Raw genomic sequence first — 23,762 nt, 5'->3', positions numbered from 1 at the left:
TTCAAAACATAGTTAATCATCATTGCATTTAGTGCTAAACTAATATATCCAGGTTAAGCAGCAAAAGAAACACAAAAGGAAAAACTATGCTAATAGGCCTATGCTTTTTTTCCCCCCTCTGGATGTAATATCAGAAATTTTGAATCTTGCTGCATTAATTATTTGGACAACAGCGGTAATCTTGGATTAATGCTAATATTAATTTAGCTCAGATCAAACCCTAAATTCAGCTGCTGATTAAGACTCAGAGGGTGGGTTGGTAATACTTAGTGCAATCGCAGCAGGACGTCTGCTATTAAAATGTTAGGAGTCTTCAGCTTCAACAGTCAACACTGAATTATGAGACATAATCCTCAACAGTATCTGTCAACACTGCACTTAGGGGAGTTGCATTATTTTTTATTCCAGCTGTTCCTTTTATTTGAGCTTGGACTGGATTTATAAATGTTGGAAACATTGTGTTACCCATTTTTTTGTTGTCGTTTTAGGATGAGAATAAAATTATTGAAATGCTATGAAGAAATGAAAATATTCAAATTAGTTTTGACGGAGGTTTGCCTGTATTATTCACTTGAATTGATTCACACCTTCATCCTTTTTTCTTCACTCAATGTACAATGCAATTGTGAAATGGGATTGAATTCTTTTGTCATATTTTTTGTGAGATTGGCTATGAAATATGAGTCTTTTACAAACAAGGTTTCTGCATATTGTTTCTCCTTTTCAGTGTTTCTTCTGCTAAAATGTTTAATTGCTTTTCTCATTTAGGCAGTTGAATATTAAACTATTTGGACCCTATTGGGCCTCCGTAGACTCCTAGGAAGCAGTGTGTGAGCTGATCCGTTAATATCCAACAGCAGACAAAAACAACGTGGACCAGAAACATTAAAAGCAACTTGAAAATAGAAAGAAGCCCTCATAATCCTTTTCCCCCTGAAAGAAGACGTGTTGGTTCTTTCAGCTTGCTTCTTGTTCAAACCGAAGAACACCTTAATGACCCCCAAAAACCCACTGAGCCGTCCTCTCCCACATCTAGACAGGCTCACCCCCCCAGTGGCAGAACCTCCGTTTCATCTGGAACGCATGGCCTTGATCCAGGGATTACAAGTATAAGAAGACATGTCTGCCTTTCCTCATGTACCATATACCAGCAGCAGATTGTGGCTGACAGACACCGACTGTAACATAACCCGCCTCACCCTCTACAGCAATATAGAAATCATTTGAATGTGACATGTTGAGAGTACAAGCTGTTTTAATCACTTCAAGTGGCCGTGTAAACAGCAGGTGTAGGCAGAGGTGTTATAATTTACTTTGTTCATTACATTTAATTGGTTGGCATTAAAGAATAAAAGACGACGACATATACAAATCTAGGAGCCCTTAAGCTACCTTCACCAAAGGTTGAATGCCGTATTTGGACTTTGCAGCTCTGGTATCAACACATTTAGGGGAACTAAAGGAGACACTTTGATAAAGCTCTGCATCTAAACAAACACAGGAAATAAAAGCATGAGTAGTAGCTAGTAGTAGTAGTAGCTCACACCCACTGCAGTACCTTCGGTTTATTCAAACACTGAGATGCAGTCTTTACTTCGGGAAAACCTATTAAAACAACATTAGCATGCATTCAGGTCACATCGCACACACATCGCCATGAATCTCCCTCTTTGGATCATAAGTCACGATGAAACTCATCATCTGCACTCCACACTGCACAGATCTAAACTGAGCCATTAGAAGAATCCTGCGTGAAACCGCAGACGAGACTGGATTCATAAGGTGTGAAGAACTAAGGAAGAAGGTTCCCTGCGGGTGGACTGATTTGATGCCGTTTCTTCAACTTTGTGTAGGATTTTAAACCACAAAAGCACAACATCGATAAAACCAGACTCTGGACTACTTAATCACCAACACATTTTTATGGCCTTTCGATTCATAGCATCTCCTGCCAGAACTGCAACAGCATTTTCACTTTTATCTGTCTGTTATATGTATATTGTAGTTATATCCACAAATTCCTCGCGGCAAATCCTAATGCTTTTCCTGGCTTCCCTTCCTGCCCAGAGACGGTGGATGAGATTGAGCCGTTTCATTGCTTGGAATGTGTCTGACATTTAAACCACTGGTTGTCAATTAATCATGAATCGTTTATATTTATATGAATATTACTTATCATAATATTCATCCATCCACCCACCGCTTATCCGGGACCGGGTCGCGGGGGCAGCAGCCTCAACAGAGATGCCCAAACTTCCCTCACCCTAGACACTTATTATAATATATTTTGATTAAATAACCACAAGAAGTTTAATATATTTTGATTAAATAACTACAAGAAGTTTGCTGCCACTCACCAGTTACTCTGGTTTGTGAGAGAATATAGACGAATGTGTATGATCTAAGGATAATATGAACTACTGCATGTTCCTTATAAAGCTTAAAAAACAGCTGCAGTATGGTGAACTATACATTTTGCTAAACGTTTGGTTTTACATGCCGTTAGCTTTGGAGACAGTTGATCATATTGCTGATCCTGAACGCCTGAGTCACCTTCTGCCATTGAGATGAGTTTCTGCAGCGCCACAGTTCAAGCGAGTCTCTGTTATGCAGATTTTTCCAACTGCAGGCTCAGTACGGTGGCACCGGACCAAAATCCTGCCGCTGTTCTCGCCACTAGACCGGTTCTGAGTTCACAGAAACGATTTCAGGCCCACGGGACGACCCTCAAGCAGGGAGGCTCCCCAAACCGTGGACAAACCTTCTGTTCTGCCCGCTGATTGGTGAGAACACACGATCATACTATGCGTGGAAGTCGGAGCCAACAAATAGATGGCGAGTGCCAGACAGTGCAGCATCCGAGGCGACTAGCAAGTGAGTCACCTTGGATTGTGTGACGTCTTAAATGGCTGTAAGTGGAAAATTCACAGCTGCAATTTCTTTCAGGTTATTTTGGCAGAGAAAAACGCAAACTGCTTCTCCACACCTCAACCGATTACATTAAACACTGAAATTGACTTCTATATGGGATTTTGAAAGATTTCCCATCATCTTAAGCAAAGCCGGTCCGCCTCGACCAGAAATGACAAAGTGTGCAAGTATAAACACGAGCACAACGGTGGAATAGTCAAACTGTTGTGGAAACAGAAGAGATAAACAGACTGGGAAACACATTCAGGTCAGATGTCTGGGATTACAGAAGCTAGAATAGAATAAACATGGATGGTATCTGATGTTAAGTGGATTATAGAGGATAATGAGAATGAAAGCCTTTTTCTCTGAGAGTCCTGTCATACAGCAGAAAACAGGAACACTGACTGTTTTGGCTAAGTTTACAAATGTAATGAATCCATGCTTAAGCTTTTATAGTCTAAACAAATCTGTTTGAAAGCCTGTGTTTACGGTATTAAAAGAAGTCCTGAATCCAGAGGTGTGTTAATTCAGCAATGAATGAAACAAGGGAATAAAAATAATGCAACATGCGGTAGATATACGCTTATAGGTTTGACCCAACTTTCACCCCTTGATTTTATAAGATGTGCAGGGCACATGTTCCCAGGAATACTTGATGTGGTTGGGCTTCCTGTTGTGCAGCTGCAGTGGGGCAACCCCCAGTGAACTGCTATTTACACATATGGAAGGGTCATGTATGTTTTAAGGCGCATGCATATTTTTCTTTCAGCTCTGTTTTGGTTTCCAGCACTGCTGCACCGAATACCTAAACCTCCACATCACACTGAGGCCAAAGCTGAGCATTTCAGAAAGTATTTCAGTTGATATGAAGCCTGGTTTGTGCATATTCCTACGTAGTAGTGCGTTTCCATAAGTGACAAGTGCAAGCTTTGTGGTTGGTTTTTCTGCAGATGTAGGAAATATGCTGCCATCGCTAGTCGGGCATGCAGAACAGCGGAGCCACCTCACTGGTTAATTTAGGACCTATTTCCATTCACCGCCAACACTGCGGCATCTCAGATGACACATGAGCTCTGCATTCAGTGCATGCTACTGGGTACCTTTGCCGTGTGCGACTCCCTGCACATCATTGATTTACTGCTTCGACTCGCCTGCATTTCCAGCGGCCATACATGCACACGAGAGCAAATCAGGGATGTGCACGGAACTCAAAATAGCAAGAGGTATCTCAGGTTCACACAAGTACAGAGTGTGCATAGAAGATACGTGGAGGAATGCGTGCACGGGGGCACACACTGTGAACGGCGGCGAGGCGACCGCCGCCTGTTTGTTTGCCTGCGACGCTTCTCTGGTGTGTTTGTGATACTACATGGCCGCCCGGCCTCGCGACGAGGCCCCCGTATTCCCCTGGTGGAGATGAAATGTAATGGAGCCGATTCAATAAGAGCGCTGCCTCCTCGGAAACGCGGGGAATCAAATCACGCCGAATCCCCCGGAGCCTTCCCAGCATTCACCGCTGCCTCGTAGATGGGAGGAGAGTAAAACAACAGTGGCTAATCCACTTGGTTGTTTGTGCTCTCGCTCTCACACAACAGGAACGGCGTGCGGTGCAGCAAATGTAGAGGGCTAGTAAAACGATTCAAGCACATTCGGGGTGCAATATGCTTCGAGCAAAGTAAGTTAATTAACTGCAGCGATCACAGAAGAGGCACGCTCGCTTGATGAGATGGAGAAACAAACATTCACTGGACATTTTATGCTTTTGCTTCACAGGTTCCAACTGTGCACAGCAAAACCTCAAAAATTATTATTTTTAGCAGCAATAGTGAGAAAACATTTGTGAGAAAAACAAAAGCTATGTTCTGGACGGCATTTTACTCGGCAAGTTGAGAAGGAAAGACAGCGCTGTCCCAGCAGTAAGGTTATGCAATTTGGTTGCAAGCCAAAACAAAAACATAAAAAAAAAAATGTTTCCAACCTGACAACAACGTGCCACCTACGCAATAAAGCACGAGGTAACACGACTAAAACACCATGCTCTCCTGGAAAAACATCCTTCCAACTTCATGTTAAAATATGCAACTCTGCACATAAATTAGCTGCATTAAAAAAAAAAAAAAGAATAAAAAAAAAAGACTGAGCCTGTGAGTTGAAGTTTACAAAACCGACTTGAGAAACAGTTAAAAGCTGTTTAGGGTTTGTTTCGGCACACCGGGCCTCATGGCCATGCCTTGATAAAGAGAGGAAATGGCAGACTGCTCCCAAAGGCTTCTGAAGCTCTTTTTCCAGCCTCTTTTGGCTGTTTTTGTTTTTAAAACCGCTGCTGGTAAATTGAAATTTCTGAGGGTGCGAGGTCCGAAGGAAAACGAGACAATTAAAAATGAATTCCACTGGATATTTATGCAGCTGCAGCCTGGCGATGCAAAGAAAAGCAATTGTATGTCTGACAGCCCCGGGAGGAACTGATTCAGTGATTCTGCTATTCTCATTAACTCCTCTTGTTCAGTGCAAAGGTTAGGGGAGAGCTTTCCTCTTGGCCTCCAGAAGTTTGGATGAAATGCTTCACAAAGATCCCGATGGCTGATGCCAAGTGTCATAAGCAGCAGCAGCAGCAGCAAGACCACAGACGTTGGGGACAGTTAAAATCTGTGATTTACGAATGCCGGATATCATTTAATCATTTAATATTCCAACTTCAATGACATAATAATGTAGATGAATTTGTCAGAAAGAGGTATATTTGGACCACATCCCCGGGTAACATTCCAGCAGCACGAATTAAGCTGTGACTTTTACTGTATTTCGATGAATAGGATTCATCTTGCTCCGACTACGAAAGGAAAAGCAAAGCAGCATGAATCATTCTACGTCATGCATCACATCATGTTATTGAGGTGCTATAACTTCATTCAGTCAAGATGTCAAAATCCAGCAAAGCAAAAAGCTGCTGTGCAAAAATCCTGCTGCAGATTCTCACAGTAAACGACTCGGCCAGTAAAACAGGTGAATTTGTTGGATTAAAACACTTGAGGATCTGTTCAACGTCAGGCAATCTCCCCATCTCCCCCAGTTAAAGGTGCTCAGGAGCAAAGTATAGAGACTTTGCTGCCTTTTGGTGAGTAGAAAGCAAGTAACTAAGAAGCGAGGCACTGTTTGTATCATTGCTTGTTTGTGTTTGAAACCACACGAGCGTCTGCAGTGTAATGCCATGTAACCTTGTTAAAATAATTGCTCTGTGAGGGAACGGCATTATTTTTTAATCACGCAGTATACAGAGTACAAATGGAATGATAAAAAAACTAAAAGTCTGCATTGGCTCTGACCCTTTTAGTCACACCGTGAGGCATAATCTTGTGATAGTCACAACATGGCAGCAGCAACAAAAGGAGCATACAAGCACAAATGCACCACTGTAACATTTATAAAACCATATCATGCTTGACTCGGGGCATGTAACGGGCGTAGCATCGCACACGGTCTGGAATCAACGTGACGATCTGTTTCTTCTCAGATCCAACTGTGGTGAAGAAGAAAAGTCAACAGAACAAACTGCACGCAACAAGACATTTTAAACAGATTGCCTTCTAACTGATGACATCACATCAGTCCTTTCAACAGTGTGGGAGGACAATAACAGTCTTTGGCTCTCGGTTTCTATGGACATGTTATTGCTTTGATCACATCTCTATAATCCTTCAGCTCTGATATCAGTTCACCCTGTAGTTCAAATCCAACCAAAAACAAACATTTGGGTGAGACACCCTGCCCCTCCAGTGCTTCCCATGCCAGGGTCTCGCTCACTTCCTGTTCAGTAGGGGGGCAGACAGGAAACAGGAAACAGGCTTCCTGATTCTTTTAGAAGGTTATGTTTGTGGATCTGGGAACGAAACATGATATCTTCAAGGAGCGTTGGTCCCTGGCACCTAGACCGCCGTAATCAAAGCCGGCTGCGCAGCGAGTCATTCGGCTCACGGAAACACAGTTAACTAGACGGACGTCGTACGCAGCATGAGGAGATCCCTGAAGGGCCTGTCCGGGATCTCAGGGATCACGAGGAAACATTTCACACTGGATGTATATTTCATGGTCCTAAGTCTTCTAAATCCACCAGCAACAAATTGGCTGAGATCAACAGACAAGACAAACGTAACTGGATAAACATTACGTAGCCTTACAGCAACTAAATTCGACAAAAACAGTAAATACTTTGCAGAGCGAATATTTGGTGACATTTTGTCAGGTGTGCAAACTTCAGGCACAACCTCCACTTAGGTCAGTGATTCATTCCTCCGTTTTGTTTTGCTTTTATTTTACTAATGTTTAGGTCAAGCTGGTATTTATGGCCAAAAAGGTATATTAAAAGAATGTAAATCCCTACCAGCATTTGCTATGTTGGCAGCAATCCTTTTTAATTCAGTTTTACATTTTTAATTTTAAATCCCTTTTACGTCACCTCTTTAACGCTTCGTTAGATACCACACAAGGCATTACCTGCATGACCCCCCTCTTTCCAGGCCTCTGCCTCACCTGTGTCACCTCTGTAGCCTGCTGGTACCTTCATTGGAATTATAATTATCAATAAAATTGATATCAGTTGCTGCATCTGAGAATGTGCCCTCTCTCTCTTTTCTAATAAGCATCATGTTCACAAGTAGACATGCAGGATGAGGATGTGCCTTTACGCCTCCTCATAAATATAATCATAAATAAACAAAAAGCAATGAAAAAAACAGTCATAGTTGAGAAGATACAAATGGTCAGTACATTATACTTCTGCTGCTCGGTGACAAAAAGGCTCACAGAAAAAAGAAAAGGAATAACTTAAGAGCATATTCACTTGCTTATAACCCTTATGGGTATTAAATATGGCAACATTTCAACTTGATCACCTCAAAACAGGCCTGAAGCTAAAAGGAACTTCTACTGAGCCACAAGAGGGAGGAAAAAAATTGAATTAAGCTACAAGTGAGCGAAATGACTGCAAATTTTAATAAGATGGTGATTATGTTCTATACTCACTTATGAGCAAATTCTGTCGCCTAATTAAATAGGAGCCCGTATCTGTAATACCAGCGCATTATCTTCTGATGTGCATCTGTGTGCCTCGACACAGCAGTGCATCAGGGAGGGGAAAAACGACAACAGCGGCACAATGAATTATGAATCAATACCAGCTACAGCACTCTTAAACTCAACACCGGCAGCCCGGGGCCATTCCAAAAGCACTACTAAGACAAACCCATTCATTCAGCTGTGCATGTACTCTACTGCTCCGACCACATTTTTGCTCCCCTGCAGGCTTTACTCGACTGGCTTCAAGTTCCCCAAATCCATCTTTAGGCTACAAATCTCTCCATTCATTGATTGGAGGAGGGCTGGGAGAGCAGCTCAGCACAGACCTGCAGTGCTGAAAATTGCTTCTTCTGATGAGGTGCAGGATTTTACAGCATTGTAACTTTCCCTTGGCCAGCTATTACAGCCGTGGACTATGCTTTAGGTAAGCCGTATAGTGCTCTCTGCTGCTGAATATGAACACAAAAGCCAGGCGGAGAGAGAGAGAGAAGATTTCCCTGCTCAGCGAGGGTGACTGCTTGGAAAAAGAATGACAGGTGTCGATCAATAAAGGAAACAAAGGGCTGGAGCTGCCAGGAGCTTAAGAAGAACCTGACGAGGAAATGAAGGAAATGTGGCACGGTGAAAAGGTAACATTCAGGTGAAATCAACAAGAGAACGGGAGATGGAAAGAAAGAGGGAGAAAGGTCAAGGGAGACAGAAAATAGAGAAAGGTATTCAAAAGGTCTCCATTCACCCGCTGCCTCCCATGCAGTGCACGGGGTGTCGCAGTTGGCCGGCTGACATTTACTGCCTGCCTTCTGTTGCTGTGATTATTTCCTTCTGCAGGTGTGATGGCCAGCCTACCGTCACCGTTACAAGGGCTGCGAGCGCCAGGCGAAATCATCCCCCTACAGACCTCTCACTGGAATACCATGAATGATCTGCACCTTTTAATGTGAGCTATGAAAGGCTGCCGGGATTTGATTGACAGCCCATCACCTGGACCGGAGGGAAATTACTTCTGGGAAGAATTAAGACCAAAAGTGTTTCAGTAACATCTTCTCAAAATAGAAGAGAAAACATTAAAAATGGATGGGTAAATATATACCAGCCAAGCTGCACCAAATGGCGCTTTTACACTAGTACCTACTCAGCCCGTAGGGGTGGGCAAAAATATTGATACGGAAATATATCGCGATACATAATCTCCCGATACGATATCGATATTCAATGTATGTATCGCGATATATTGCCGTATCAATATTTTTGCCCACCCCTAGCTGCACTTTATTTTGTGATTTCAGTGTGGGTGAGACACTGCATTTTGTTTTTGTCATTTTAAGTCAGGGGCAAGTAGCTGTACTGTATTTTGGTGATTTCAATTTCAGTGTGGGTAAGACACTGCATTTTATTTTGAGTATTTTGTATCTAAGAATAATGCACACACTGCACTTTTCATTGTGTTTCAGTGTGTTTTTTCATGCAAATATGTTGCATAATTAAAATGGAAAGTTTGAATTACATTGTTTTGACTCAGTCTGTCCAATGCATTATCACTATCACCTGATGTACATATATACAACTTGGATTTTAAGATATGTAATGCATTTTTAAATTTTTCGGTGAACTATGTAGAATATCGCGATATATCGCATAATCGGGATATCGCAATTTGTATCGTATCGTGGCTCAAGTATCGTGATGCGTATGGTATCGTGAGGTCCTTCCCAATACCCACCCCTATCAGCCCGTCTCGACTTGACTTGCCCTTGTTTCTTTTCAATACCCAGATCAGAAGTAAGTGGGGTTGGAGCAAAGCTGCTGTGACATACTCGATTGTGCGTCACAAACGAAGAACTAAAGGCACCAAAGACAGAGAACAAGGACGAGTTATATATCTGCTGCTTGTTCTGTGGCATTTATTTGATATAAATATAAAACAACGCCATTGTTCTTCGAAATAAATGCACAAGAAGCTGCGAATCGCTCTTGAAATGATGTCACATCGTGACTCAGACATCTGATTGGCCAACCGCCTGACCTGTAGAGGGGCATGTAGTGTGAAGACGTCAGATACAGCCCGACTCAGCCGCTTAGAACCTCGGCAGAGTAGTTACAGAAAAAGTATCTACTCGGCACGTTAGACTCCTAGTGGAAAGGCGCCAAACCGAGTGGAGGCGAGCCGAGTCGGGCTGAGTAGATACTAGTGGAAAAGCGCCAAAAGACACACAAAAAAGGAGGGACATTCTGGATTCTGATTGATAATGGATTCCATAACCGAGCGTTACTACTTTGAAGGGCTCCGTACCTGTCTGCGGAAGGAGGCCGGTCTCCGCGGGCCTTGCTGACGTGGGTGTAGAGGCTGTCGGAGTGCTGGTGCTGGTGGTGGATGTGGGGGTAGTCGTCCCGGGGGCTGTGGGGCCGACTGTGGCCGCTGTCCAGCGAGCTGTTCAGTGGGTTGATGCCGACGTACTGGTGGTCTTCGTCGGAGGATCTCTCCAGGGTGCGGCTCACGTCCAGGATCTCGGCGTAGTCCCGCTCACGGGCTTGGCGCTCCCTCAGCTCCCTGGTCTTGGCTTGGATCCTGATGGCACCACAACAAGCTGCCCGTTAGACTGACAGAACAGCAGCTCCATTCATTCATTTGTAATACACTTAAATAAATAAGTTGAGGGCAGAAATGGTCTCCTTTATCAAAATTAAGTTAATGAAGCCAGAAGAGGCAATATAGCCAGGTAACAGGGGCGGAGCTTCAGGGGGGGCTGGGGGGGGTACTCCCCCGGCCCGGCGCCCAATGGGGCAGCAGGCCCCGCCCACAAGATTTTTTTTGTGGCACCACTTGTTTCATATTAGGTATAAAGCATTGTATAATATGTTGTGCTGAGATTTTCACACTCAGTTAACATTAAAACAAAAATTGCAAGTCAATCTCCAAATGTATTTTGGGTAAAATCAATCGTCATTAACAGTCGTCTATCAACGTCATATGTCATCATCGATCATTTCAACAGAGCACAGTAATCCTGCGATAAAACACAAATAAAAAGAGAAAGGGGAGCAAGAAAAAGCCAAATTGCCCAAGCTAGACGCAAATTCTGTTCGCCCTAATCCTCCTCCTGTGGGAGATGAACCTGACGTTGTTATCAGCGATTCATCCCCGGCCCGGGCCGACAAAAGCTGCATCATGGTCAGGGAGCAGGTTTACAGGTAGCTACAGTTATAACAATCACAGACACACGCTGTCGGTAAATTGTTGATATAGTAGCCCGGCATGAGAGGAGAGGTTTCAAGCTGCAAAGGGCCCGGTCATATGCCCCGCCCCCCTGGGCATAAACCCCGCCCCCGGTAAGGACCTATTTGCACCGTCTTTACGCTTAAATTGGCACATATATGTGCAATTTACAATTTACACGCAAACGAGCACGATTACTGTCCATTTGCTGCAGGCTGCAACCCCCAGCCAGCAGAAGGCTGGTACCACAGGGCTGCCGTGGACCAACATTTCTGATAAGCATGGCTTTCATCCTCATTTTTGACAGAACCACAGGAGTCAGGCGGAGCCAACAGGACAGAACGAGCTGCCGGGCCGGCAGCTCGGCCGGATCCATGGTGTCTCGTTTTATCACCCGGCCGGTGCCTCTGGCCATCTCCAAGAAGGCGGCAAACCAGAGAGGTTTGCTCGCTCTCATGCAAGCCTGAGCGCCGAACATTAAACGAAACTCAGTGTGTCCACTTGAGTGTGGTGTTTACGACACCGCTGGAGTGGCTGCTGATATATGCTGAACTGCTGCAGAGTCACATGACGCATAACAACAAAAGCCTGCGGTAAGTGGGTGGTGTCATGTCCTTTGCCCATTAATTATATAAGAATCAAAACTTTTCTTATATTCTCTTTTTCCTTTCTCCAGTTTCATCTTTTGTATTTTTTAAATAATTACCCTCCTCTACTGTACGACCCAAGCCAGTGAAATATTTAACAAAGGCTCATGATATGGATTTTTAGCAGTGACACTCCTGAATTATGGCTGAATCTCCTCAGCAGCAGTTTGAAGCAGCTCATAGACGGCGCGGCTTTGAAATGTTGGAAATATCCGCCGTGGTGTTAACTGAACCCCAGACAGACCACTGAAACATCTGATTGTTTTTCCTGCCTCTTTAACATTATAGAAAGGAGATGGTGTGGAGTCTATTAGTTTTGCTTCCCCTCTAGTGAGTGAAAAAACATCCCATAAACAATGCATAATCGTCCCTCGCCCCCTCAGCAGCCAGTTCAAAATAAGTACTTTGCATTCACATAGTGCTGCTAATGTAATGGTAACGCGGCTCCCTTCCCGTCTCTCCAAACAACACGCCCACACAAACACGCCGACCCCTGACATCGCTCTGTCTTGCACAAAAAAAAAGAAATAAATAAATAACAACAAAATTACACATTCACTCTTTCTTCTCAGGCCATTATCTTGTGAATGACTGGCAACACCGTTTTCTGGGGGGTGGGGGGCTATTCCACAGGCCTGTAATTGGAGCCATGCCAATTATCAGAGCTTTACAACTAGTAATTATCATACAGCTCTCTTTTCTGCAGGCCCCTTTTTAATGGCAGCTGGAAAGCGAGGGAGACAGACACAGCAGCGAAGAGAGAGAGAGAAACTCAGCAGGTTCGACTCCGAAATGCCTCCTCTAGAAAATATACATGCTGCGTATACTGAAGCCATAAGTCTAACGAGAGGGCCCCCCGTCAGAAAAGAACCCATTAAAAGAAAAGGGAAAGTTTTAACAACGTCTTACTGTATCTGTAACAACCATTTTAGCAAAATATACACTTCCTACATCAACTCATTCACTACATGGACTCAGCAGTTTATCTGATGGTGCAGAAGGAAGCAAGAACCTTGAGGGGCCTATCTTTAAACCCAACGGGAAGACTATGTTTTCCATCAGCGAAAGCAGCAGCAGCAGCGAGAGTGGGAGCCGCCGCTGACTGTATACATAAGCACAGTGGCTGATAAGATAAGGAGAGACGTACCGATCCGGCGCTCGGCCTTCTGGGCACGGCCACCCACCCCCTCCGAAACAAGACCCTGGACGGGTCAACAGGGCAGTTTCTCAGCGAGGAAGGATGGCGCTTGGAAACGGTTGGGTTGCGTGAGAAAAGACACGCAGCTTAAGGGCTCAAGGATAAATACGGGAACATACATTTTTGATGTCTAAAAACTATAGCATGTATTAAAAAAACGAATATCTATACATGTATCTATCTATCTATACATGTATTTACAGTATCTATCTATCTATCTATCTATCTATCTATCTATCTATCTATCTATCTACTATATTATAGGGCTGGGCGATATGGACCAAAAGTCATATCTCGATATTTTCTAGCTAAATGGCGATACTCGATATATCTCGATATTTTTTCTGTGCCATAATTGGGGTTTCCCCCAAAGCATTATAGCATAGCATCTCTGTTAGCTTCATTTTTTTCTGAGGCAAACCCTTAAAAAAACAGTCAGTTTTAATACAAAGCCTCGTGCCAAATGTCACACAGGTACATTTATTAACAGAGGTCTGCACAATATCAAAATGTATAAAACAAATGAAATAAAAATAAACTGCATATATAGAATAAAAATGCTTCTTGAATAAAATAAAACAAATATCCCTTTCCTGCATAACAATTAAATTAAAATACACTGTGCAATTAATACAATGTAGACAGGCAGACTTTTCCACTGAGGTTGACAGTTGTGCAAATAACAAAACATTTGTGCAAATCTCAAATAAAACATTCAAGTCAATTTGTCACAAAATAAGCTAAATCAAAATCATATAAAAAAAAAATGTAAAAAAAAAAAAAAAAAAAAAAAAAAAATTTAAATCGATATAAACGATATTGTCTCGTACCATATCGTGTTTGAAAATATATCGATATATATTAAAATCTCGATATATCGCCCAGCCCTACTATATTATTTTATTGTCTTCAAGTCACCGCTGCATGGCCCCTGTTATTGGGAATATTTACCACTTTTTCTGATTAATTCCTTTCTGGGTATTATAAATGCAAAATTTCATGTACTGTACATCCTTTTTTCATTCCCTCCCGTAACAACATGATTAACTGGCATCAGATTTAAGACCAACCGTCTGCTGACACTGCTGATAATTAACTCAAGGTGCTTTTATTCTAGCGGGCCGTGAGCGTGCAGAGAGGCACACTAGAAAGGTTGTGGAGCGGGCAGCAAGAAATGGACCCGTAGATTTATCCTTACATTTTTGCAGCGCAAAGATTGATGTTATTGATGTTAGTCAGAAATAAGTTTGGGGATACGAGGGGGCGTGATTCACTCAGCTGTGATTTGTAGTGAGGACATTTTTATTGCAGTGGATGTAATGAATACTAGGGGATTAGAAAAGCGAGTTTTGGTCATCAGATGATCACGCTTTTCTAGTTGGAGCAATTACTGGTCCTTTTTCAGGAGGAAGGCAAAACATGTTCAATGTGAGGATGTTTTTGGTTTTTCAGTTATCTGTTGATCTGGGGGTCGACATTTTTTTTTTTCCAACAAATGTGTTTTTCCTATCATGACCCTTACATTTTTTTAAAAAACAAACATTTTTGGGGTCACCTTTGATGCCCTTGGGGATTAAGTGCCAAGCAGAGTGTTAGTTTAAGACAAAGTCTTATCTATGTCAACATGACGAGGCGAGGTTGCTAAAAATGCTCTACGAATACAATTCCACTGATTGAAACGGGACAGGAAGGAAAAGCACACTTGGCCTAATCATTACCCTCTCAGGCCCAAAATACGTTCATGAGGAAAAGCCCGTTTTCCTCTTAACGACCGACCTTGATGAGAGACGAGGCTACTATTCACGCGAGGAGTGAATGATTGAAGAAAAGCAACGGGAAGTAAGAGAAGAGCCAGAGGCTGGATAGAAACAGAGAGGCAGCAGATAACCGGCTATAGAAATGGACGGACAGGACATTATGGTAAAAAAATAATGTATTTGACGAGTGACCTTTCTACCGCATTGAGCCAGAACAATGGTCCATTATGTCCCATTGTATAAAGTGTGTAATAAAAAGTCCTTTTTAGAGGTAATGCTGACAACTGTCAGAGCAGAGTGAAAGGCAGGAAGTACGAGAAGGGAAAAGGTCTTGCGGGATAAGATAGCCGCTCTGAGCCCTTGTGCATGGATAACACGTGTATTTGAACATTTCATGACTTGGCGCCCAAGTCTTTTCTGCCTCTTTCTGAAGCAGGTTATTTATTAGGTATGCTGAAACATTTTTATTACACAAGCAAGCGGAGCAAACGGTAGCAAAGGGGTCAAAAATCACAACGCGGTTTGCAGTGACACAAAATAACAGTACATTACGCTCTGAACACTTAAGCCGATGCTGATAATCTTGAGAAAGATTAGTGGTACCAACCCGGTCTCGAGGTCAAAAGAAGTTCACAGGGGGAAAAAAATGACTTCATATACAGTAAAGTGTCTGTTGTCGAGACTGGACTCGTAACCTCTGCAAATACGCAGCTTCTTAAAGCAATTTCTGGAGTCAAAGGGCAATCTGATTTATTTCAGAGCCGGCTCAGGCACCGCCTGCTGTATTACACATCCAGGTTTATTCTGGGTGGATTATCTTGTAGCATCCAATATGCTATATTATGCAAAAAGCAAAACCTGGAAATGTCACTTTTATTCATGTTTTGATAACATAATGTTCCCGACTTAGTAGGTTTTTAGTGACTCATCAGCCTGAAGTACAGTTATGTTGTAGGAAGCCAGAGAATCACGAGTTACCTCATTCAAAGCCGCTCTCTCACGTCACGTTAGGACCAAATGTATTTGATCGTGTTATGTAATCACCACTTTTCCCTTTTCCCTCAAAAACAACTCAGTGATTCCAGCACGGGTTGAGGAGTACAAACTGTTTTCATTCATGTGCTGCGGCGTCCGAGATCATTCCAGATCACAAGATCCCAACCCAGTTGAAAGCCAGAGTGTCAATTTTTAGGGGACAAACTTTGGGAAATCATTGAAAGTACAAGATCAGAAACACGGCACAAGCAGCTTAAATAATCTGTCTCCGAGGGGAGACTGGGACTACTCTCCGAGATCAAATGCGAAGCTGGAAATCAAGGTTTCAGAGCAGACCTGCTGTTTCTCCATATTTACTCTCCTTATCAACACCCTGAAAATGTTGCTTCCTGGGCTCCTCGTTTGAGAGGTTTACTGGTCGTGGCCAGCTAGGTAAGAGCATCGGTGTCCATCAAGGACTCATGGAGATCTGTACCCCCCCATCTGGTTTAGAAGAGACAGGGTTTCCTCCAACAAGAGCTTGAGGAAGTCAGTATTGTTATAAAAACAATCCTGAAATGAAGTGGTTTACAGGTCAACATAACATCTCATGAAGGATTACATTCGAAGGAATGCTTATTCATCCCTCCAGTAATGTGGTAGTTGTGGAATAAATTCAGTGGAGTTTTAAATCCAAGTTTGAGATTCTCTAAGACCTCTAACTTCAACATCGTGCCAATCGCAGCCCCTCGGCAGCGACGGATCAACATCCCCTGCACCGAGTTACAGGTGCCGCGCTGAAATTTAAAAAGTAGCACTGCAAGATAACGTTAATGTTAGTATCGGGAGCGCATATTCCGGCTAAAGGTTTAATGGAAACAAAAAGGCTTTCGGCAGGTGGGTTAAATGTGGTTGAGGTGAAGGAAAAAATCCCCAAAACAACAAAAATCAGTTACCGCACTGACTTTAGAGAATAAATACTTGATCTGCTGATGATATCTATTTCTACCCTCTGAAATGTGGAAGCTTTTACAGCGCAAGGATAACAAACTGTAACATCTGTAAGGTGTTCAGAAGCAATTTCAGATTAAAGAACCTGTGTTTTGTAAAATTTACACTGGAAGTACTTTGTTAAATGGACATATTTAAATTGGAGGCCGAGGGAATATTAGGAGGTAGTCGTATTCAGGTTGAATGCTGCATAATCAAATTAAATATTTTTTAGTAGATCAATTTGAGATAAGATGGAATGTTCAGGACCAACCCGAAGCATTAACGGTATCATTCCTAGCAATCAAATTATCTGACCTGGCAGTTTCATTAACCTCATGCCAATTATAGTTAAAGACTAAGTCATCATCATATTATTGGACTCTACAGGTGGAAGGAGGAAACACGAAGCATATTTTTACAAGCGACTCAGGGGAGTAATGACTCCTGCCCTTCACCACGTTTACAGGAATTAATTAGCTGGTCGGGCTGTAATAGCCTTGGCATTTACGGACCTATGCCCCTGAAAAAGAAAGAAACGAAAACTGGCAAAGCTCCCATCTAAAATTCAGGTCCATGAAGGCAGAGAGGTGCAAGTCAGAGAGGGATTTCCATCTTCAAGTTCTGATGATCATCATTAATATGCTGTGCTGAAACTTTTTAAAGCGTAGCCACACTTAATGGCTTTGCTATGACAACGCGGTTTGATGTGTGACGTTTCGCTGTTGGCCATATGTGTGGTCCTAAACCTCAGAGTTCAAAGACGGCGTATACTTTCCTTCTCATGTTGACATATTTTTGTGCACTTTAGGTCTGGTGTAACTTTCCTGGTTTGTTGTTGTTTGTATTGAGAATGTTTTTGTGCCACAGCAAGAATATAATAAACCTTACTGAAAACAGCGCTTCGCACTTTTGTTGTCACAGTCACAGAAAAACGTGACAATAGCGTTAAAAAGAAAGCTCTGTCTATAAGACCCAGACCTCCGTGAAACACTTGCACTGCAATAACCCCCACCCACACACCCACCACAATAGACTGCAAGATTTGAAATCATTTTAGGTACAGAAACAAAAAGAAATGAGCAGTTAAAAAAAATATCTTTGTACAGCTCAGACTCTGTTAAACACTGAATACAGACTATGTATCATTTAGCAGCATGTAGTGTGTGCTGAAGCATTTCTCACCTCTCCTGCTCCCGCCTCATCTTCATGGTTTCTTCCTCCGACACCTGCATCTCCTCCAGCCTCCACTTGTTGGAGCCTTTGCGATCCATCTTCTCCCCGGGCCGCTCATCCTTACGGTGCTTCCCGAACCTGGAGCACAAAAACATGAGCTAATGAGATCCGGCAGCAAGACGAGAGGAGGTCAGAGGTCGCCAGGTCATTTTGAGAAAACCTACTACGTTTAGGGGTGGGTTAAAAATATCGATATTTTATCGATATACATGTGTAGGAACGATTAATCCAAGTATCGATTTAAAAATAAATAAATATATATATATATATATATATTTTTTTTTTTAATCCCGATTTTTTTCCCCATTTTATCACCCAGTGCTCCTACCTAAGTCAGTCCTGGGCGTTGCTCCCTCTACCGACCCCGGGAGCTCCTACACTGAGCTCAAGTCTCCTCCTTACTGGAGGACTGAGCAGGACGCTTCTTTGAATTGAGAATCCCTTCCATTGCCAAAGCAAAATTGGTATTGTAACTAGAATATCGATATCGAATCGTATCGAAAATCGTATCGCCTTGGAACCTAGTGTATCGGAATCGTATCGGGAGGTCAGTGATGATACCAGTTCTAACTACATTGTTGTACGATTTGGCATCGGTGTAAGAGGCTCAGATGGAGGCGAGAGCAAAGAAAAACGTCATTTTGAAATAAATTGCACTGATCTGGCTGAAAATGTCCCAAAAAGTCTTGAAATGTTCAACTTGGCACTCAATCAGGCGCCCGAACAAAGCATTTGAAAAGTTCTTCTCTCAAGTTCAGACCCAATTCAGCTCTTTTAAAGTTGGGGAATAGGTGTAGATGCAGTAATTATATTCATAGGCAGGGAGTGACGCTACAGCAGAGATATTTCAGCTTGATTGACCCAATAAAAAGCTGCAGCCTGTTGAAGAAATGACTTTGGCTCGGCACTCGCTTCCACAATGAACTGCTGTGATTATTCAAAGGGAAATTAGTCTTCAGAGAACATCTACGACTTTGAAAGAGACAATGATGAAAAAAAAAACAAAAAAGAGCTGTGTGTGTGTGTGTGTGTTACTGACAGAAAGTAGACAAAAGGGAAAAACACACACACATGAGAAACTAAGTGAATAAAACATAAAACCAAGGCGAGACTAAAGATCACAAAGAGAACTTTGACTGATGTGTGCTTGTGATCGAGAGCTACTGAAGAGAGAGAACTGATAGTCACAGGATAGGAATCAAACCAGAGGAGTGAAAACCCCTAAAGTGGGGAGCGTTTAAGGATGTAAGAAAGTAGCGGAGGGAAAAATTAGAAAGAAATGCACCAAAAAGCCAAGTCTGCATGGAAATCAATGCAGAAGCAAGAGAACTGAAAACAAAGTCAATCAATGAGAGAAACATGTGAAGATCCAACAAATCAAGCCCAGGCAAAGCCCAGAGGTGAGTCTGTGTAGGAGCGTGTTCAAGACGGAAAAACAAGGCAAGAAAAAGGGAGATTCAGAGTGGAAAATATAGTCAATGAGAGAAAAAACTAATAAGACAAAGAATTAAATAAAAGATAAATGTAGAAATTATTTCTGTGTGTGAACTGAAAGAATACACACAAAAAAAGAGTAGAGAAAATCAAGGACAAAGCACTAGATTGAATTTGATGTTCCATGAGGTTGCCCACTCTGCTGCATGAAAAATGAGTGTTTACTAGTTTGAGGCTGCGAGAACCATTTAAAACAAAACAAAAACCGAGTTTAATGCCCTGAATCATGAATAACCTCGAGACGGAGCGCTCGGCTAACGTGCAGCGAGCCTTGCTGACATGTGAACGCGGTTGTTAGGACATTCTGCTAACTCGTGTACCAACATGACTTATGACTGATTATAAAACCTACTAAATTAATTTGTAAGCCTCCTAAAGGTGACGTGACTGTTTCCAGTATTGGAGTCTTCCCTCCAAGCAGGGGCGCTGCAGTCTGGGACACTTGCTCCAAAAGGTGTGAACAATCAACAGTTAAGTGCTGTGAGTGAGAACATATCATTTAAATATAAATGTCACATCTAATAATAAAACAGTAACCATAGTAACCGTGATGACTGAGAGCGAATCAAATTTTGCTGACGCCAAAGAGGAAAACCAGGACCCCCGTACACTTACTCGGCATCACAATAAGGTACTTTTGACATTCCTCTATTAACAAAGAAAATGAAAAGTTCATTTTTTATTCTATTTTTTCTCCCAGAGTGGAACAGAAGTGCAAAAGTGAAGTAAAGACCCACAGCACTGCATTTGGGGAGTTTTTACCTGCCATTGTTTATGTAATAATTGCTCGGGGTCATGTCCTGGGTCTCTGGAAAGCGCCTAGGCACAACTTGTATTGTAATAGACGGTATATAAATAAAATTTAATTGAATTTGCTTCAACAGAAAGTTTCTTTAAAAAGCGTTTACTTCAGCACATTGGTGCGGATAAACAAAGCCTGTGTTTTAGTATAATTTACAGACACTGACCCCAGGAAATGATGTCAGGGCCTTTGGGTTTTATTAAACAGTTTTTATTGAACATAAACACAAATACTGAATTAAAAGCATCTGATCAGAGCTGACAGAGGCTTTGTGCTTGATGAAAATGTTCCTTGCTGCTTGTTTATCTGCCAAAGAAATATCAGACCATTACGCTATACCGTATGAGTATAGTCAGAATGTAAAAACGCACAAAATCTGCCATAAAAGAGAAAGAGAAAAGAGAAAAGTTTTCAAAAAGAATCAGAGGGCACCGACTGACTGAAATGTGTATTCTCACAGGATTCAAATGATCTCAAGACCGTGGTGATTGCTGAAATAGTGCTGGTCATTTGAGCTGTTTTAGTTTTACTTTAGAAACCACAGAACCACATTCATACCGAAGAAAATCACAGACGTGCTCAGTAATCGTTACAAGTTACCACAGGTCCACAGAATACCGCTCAGAGAAAAGAAGAATACACTTTTTTTTTAATGCCATGGAATGTCATTTCAAGAAAAAAAATGTACAATAACACAACAGATGTAGATCATGGGTAAAAACTGAAGAAACCGTGATGCAGGAACGAGGAGAAGGAACGAGGAACTGCCACCGACTGAAGAGACGGAGGTCCAGGACCCAATTAACTGTTTGAAATACTCAGACCGACAGGTGAACGTCACGGCGTGAGAGAGCGACACTTTCATCCTCCGCGCCACTAACGTTCATCAACAACCCTTCAAAAACACCCACATACACAAATACAGACAGAACATCAACCAGGCCAATTAAAAATCTGATACTATAAGGAAGGACAGGCAGGCTATTGATTGTCACCATCATTAAATCGTTTCTGACAAGGTGCGGGAATTTATTACAAAAAAAAAAAAGAAAGAGTGCACAACTCAGTGCGGCACCCGAGTATCACTGTCAATATTTAAAATTGGACAAAAGCAAAGGACAAACTGACTTTTCATTTGACTGGACAAAGAGTGAAACCTCATTAACGTCAGTGAGCAGACTTCCACGACATTCAAACACATAATTACCCCAAATGTGTTCAAACTAATTATAGGGCACTGCTAAGTCCTTCTTTATTTGATTTATCCAAGTTAATTTTATGACTGTGAACTTATTATCGGTCCAGGATATGACTGTGTGGGTGGTTAGCTTGCTCTGACTTCTGCTGCATGCACATCGCCGCAGAAAGGCCAGCAAGGGGACATTTCTTGTGTTTGTGTCCCCCCACCCCCTCAGGAGAGCAGTGGCAGGTATGGACTGTCAACATGATGGCTGAGCCTGACCAGATTTCTTTCACCCTGTACTCTCTAAAGAAACTACTGGACTCATTTCATACAATCCACACATTTTATCCATCCTGGAAAACAATAAATCCAATTTTTAAGACCAATATAATCAGGAGAAACTTTGTTTACTCAACCCCTGCCTGTGTTTCAGCGGCATCTATAGTTATCTATATGGTCACTTCTACCACCACATATCCTACCGTTCACACAGCTTGGAAATAGGGCTATTCGATTTTGCCCAAAATTAAAATCTCGATTTTTTTCTCTCAAAATCCGATTTTCGATTACGATTACGATTATTTTGTGAATTGACAAAAGGCAAAGAAATGATTTCAAATATGCTGTTTTTTTATTGAACATTTGCCCCATTGGGCAAAAATGAATGGATAAAGTGCAAAACTCTGTAAAATAAGTTGAAAAAAAGTTTTAAAAAATATAATAAAATATAAAGTTTTATCTCTGGAAAAAAGAAATCAGCAAATCAGCACTTGCAAACATACAGTAAGTTATATTTCCAATTAAATAAAACAAGACATTTTCTAATTAAACTAAACTGGGTCTTTGCATGCTAAATAATAATGCAACCCATGAAGGAGGTAGAGGTGTGTAATGTCAGTCATTACATTTGCTATTCACATTTGCAAGTTTTTTGCAAGGAACACGAGCCGGTCTACCGGTGGCATGTTACAACGCCCCCTACTACACTAAAGAGCCTCTCCGATGGGGCACTTGTCGCAGGTATTGAGAGGTATTTCCATCAATCATTAATATTAATAATTAATATGTGTGCAGACAAGGTAAAAAAAAAAAAAAAAAAAAGTGAAAAAATCGATTTTACGAGTTTCACGTTTTAACATCGTTCTAATTACATAATCGCGATTACGATTTAAAATCGATTAATCGAACAGCCCTACTTGGAAAGCATCTTTCATTTCACATAGTTTTATTACAATGTAATTTAACTATGTGCATCATCCATATATCTACATCTGATGCATGTATGGTTGGACGCTGTCCGATTTTTTCAGCAAGATTCAAATGCAGCAGCTAAAGCCTCTTGCATGCAGGTCTAACCACCTGTTGTTTCCTGGACCTCTCACGGGTCCACAGATGATCACCAATCAGGACCAGACTTGCTGTCAGACACTTCTAAACCATATTCTCTTCAAAAGTAACCCAGGTCCTTGGAGACCTTGCAGCATCAGAAGTTGTTTTTTTTTCCCCTTCACTTGCAAAGTGATCACTCAGAGAGACCTGGTTGGTCCCTTTAATCATATAAGGCACCTAAAGAGAACATTTCTGTGATATATTTTGAGCAAAGATTCAAAACTGGAACTTTCAATCATGAATCTGTCACATCTGGAGTCGTGCTCCAGCTCTGCTAGAACAAACTTCTGTCTGTAGTTTTTTCTCTCACTACTGCTAAGATGCTCAAATTATTTTCACATTTTCAATCCATCTGTATTTTTTTTTTTTAAGTGTGACAACAGAGAACGAGGTGCTTCAGCTCTATTTGAGATTTTTCCCTCCTTGAGCCTGAGGAGAAATAAATGACAGCTCTTATTTGACTTCAGTAAAAACAAATATTCTCTTAAGTGAAGCTGAGATTGAATTTCTTCCATTTTCAGGGTCTACCTTGAGTGATGGTGCCATTATTCACCATCGTCATTCACCTGAATGCATTTTAGATTTCAAAGAGCTGCTTTTCTCTTTGACACGTGGCGTCTACTGCGGCTGAGATTCAGCCCCACAAAGCTGCAGCCCATCTCTCCATCTGTATTCCCAACAGCCGTGACTTTGAAGCGCATGGTAACTCAGATTTAATCTTGCAACATGTGACACATCGACATCCTTTCAACCGTGACCCATGTGCACTCTAAAACTTCAAAGTGTCACACCACAAATATTATTACAGAGCGATTTCACTTGTTCACTCGTTCTTGAGGATAAAACACAAATGAAAACGGCGAAATTAGAGCAGCCCTCAGATTTCTGGGC

General features: G+C 41.9%; 1 protein-coding gene across 6 annotated transcripts in view; it reads right to left on the bottom strand.

Annotated features, from left to right (window-relative positions):
- Positions 1–23,762, bottom strand: part of LOC133452483 (partitioning defective 3 homolog) — a 288,942-nt gene that overhangs the window by 55,987 nt on the left and 209,193 nt on the right. For all 6 annotated transcript variants that reach the window (XM_061731820.1, XM_061731823.1, XM_061731821.1 and 3 more), the window contains 2 exons: positions 17,953–18,081; positions 10,277–10,552 (listed from right to left, as the gene is read on the bottom strand). In XM_061731820.1, the coding sequence (XP_061587804.1) occupies positions 10,277–10,552; positions 17,953–18,081 (405 nt within the window). The remainder of the gene's footprint in view (positions 1–10,276; positions 10,553–17,952; positions 18,082–23,762) is intronic.

Source organism: Cololabis saira, chromosome 10 (assembly GCF_033807715.1).
Source record: "Cololabis saira isolate AMF1-May2022 chromosome 10, fColSai1.1, whole genome shotgun sequence".
In the NCBI taxonomy this organism is placed as follows: Eukaryota; Metazoa; Chordata; class Actinopteri; order Beloniformes; family Belonidae; genus Cololabis; species Cololabis saira.
Note: the sequence above shows the minus strand (reverse complement) of the source record. Positions and strands in the feature narration are given on the sequence as shown.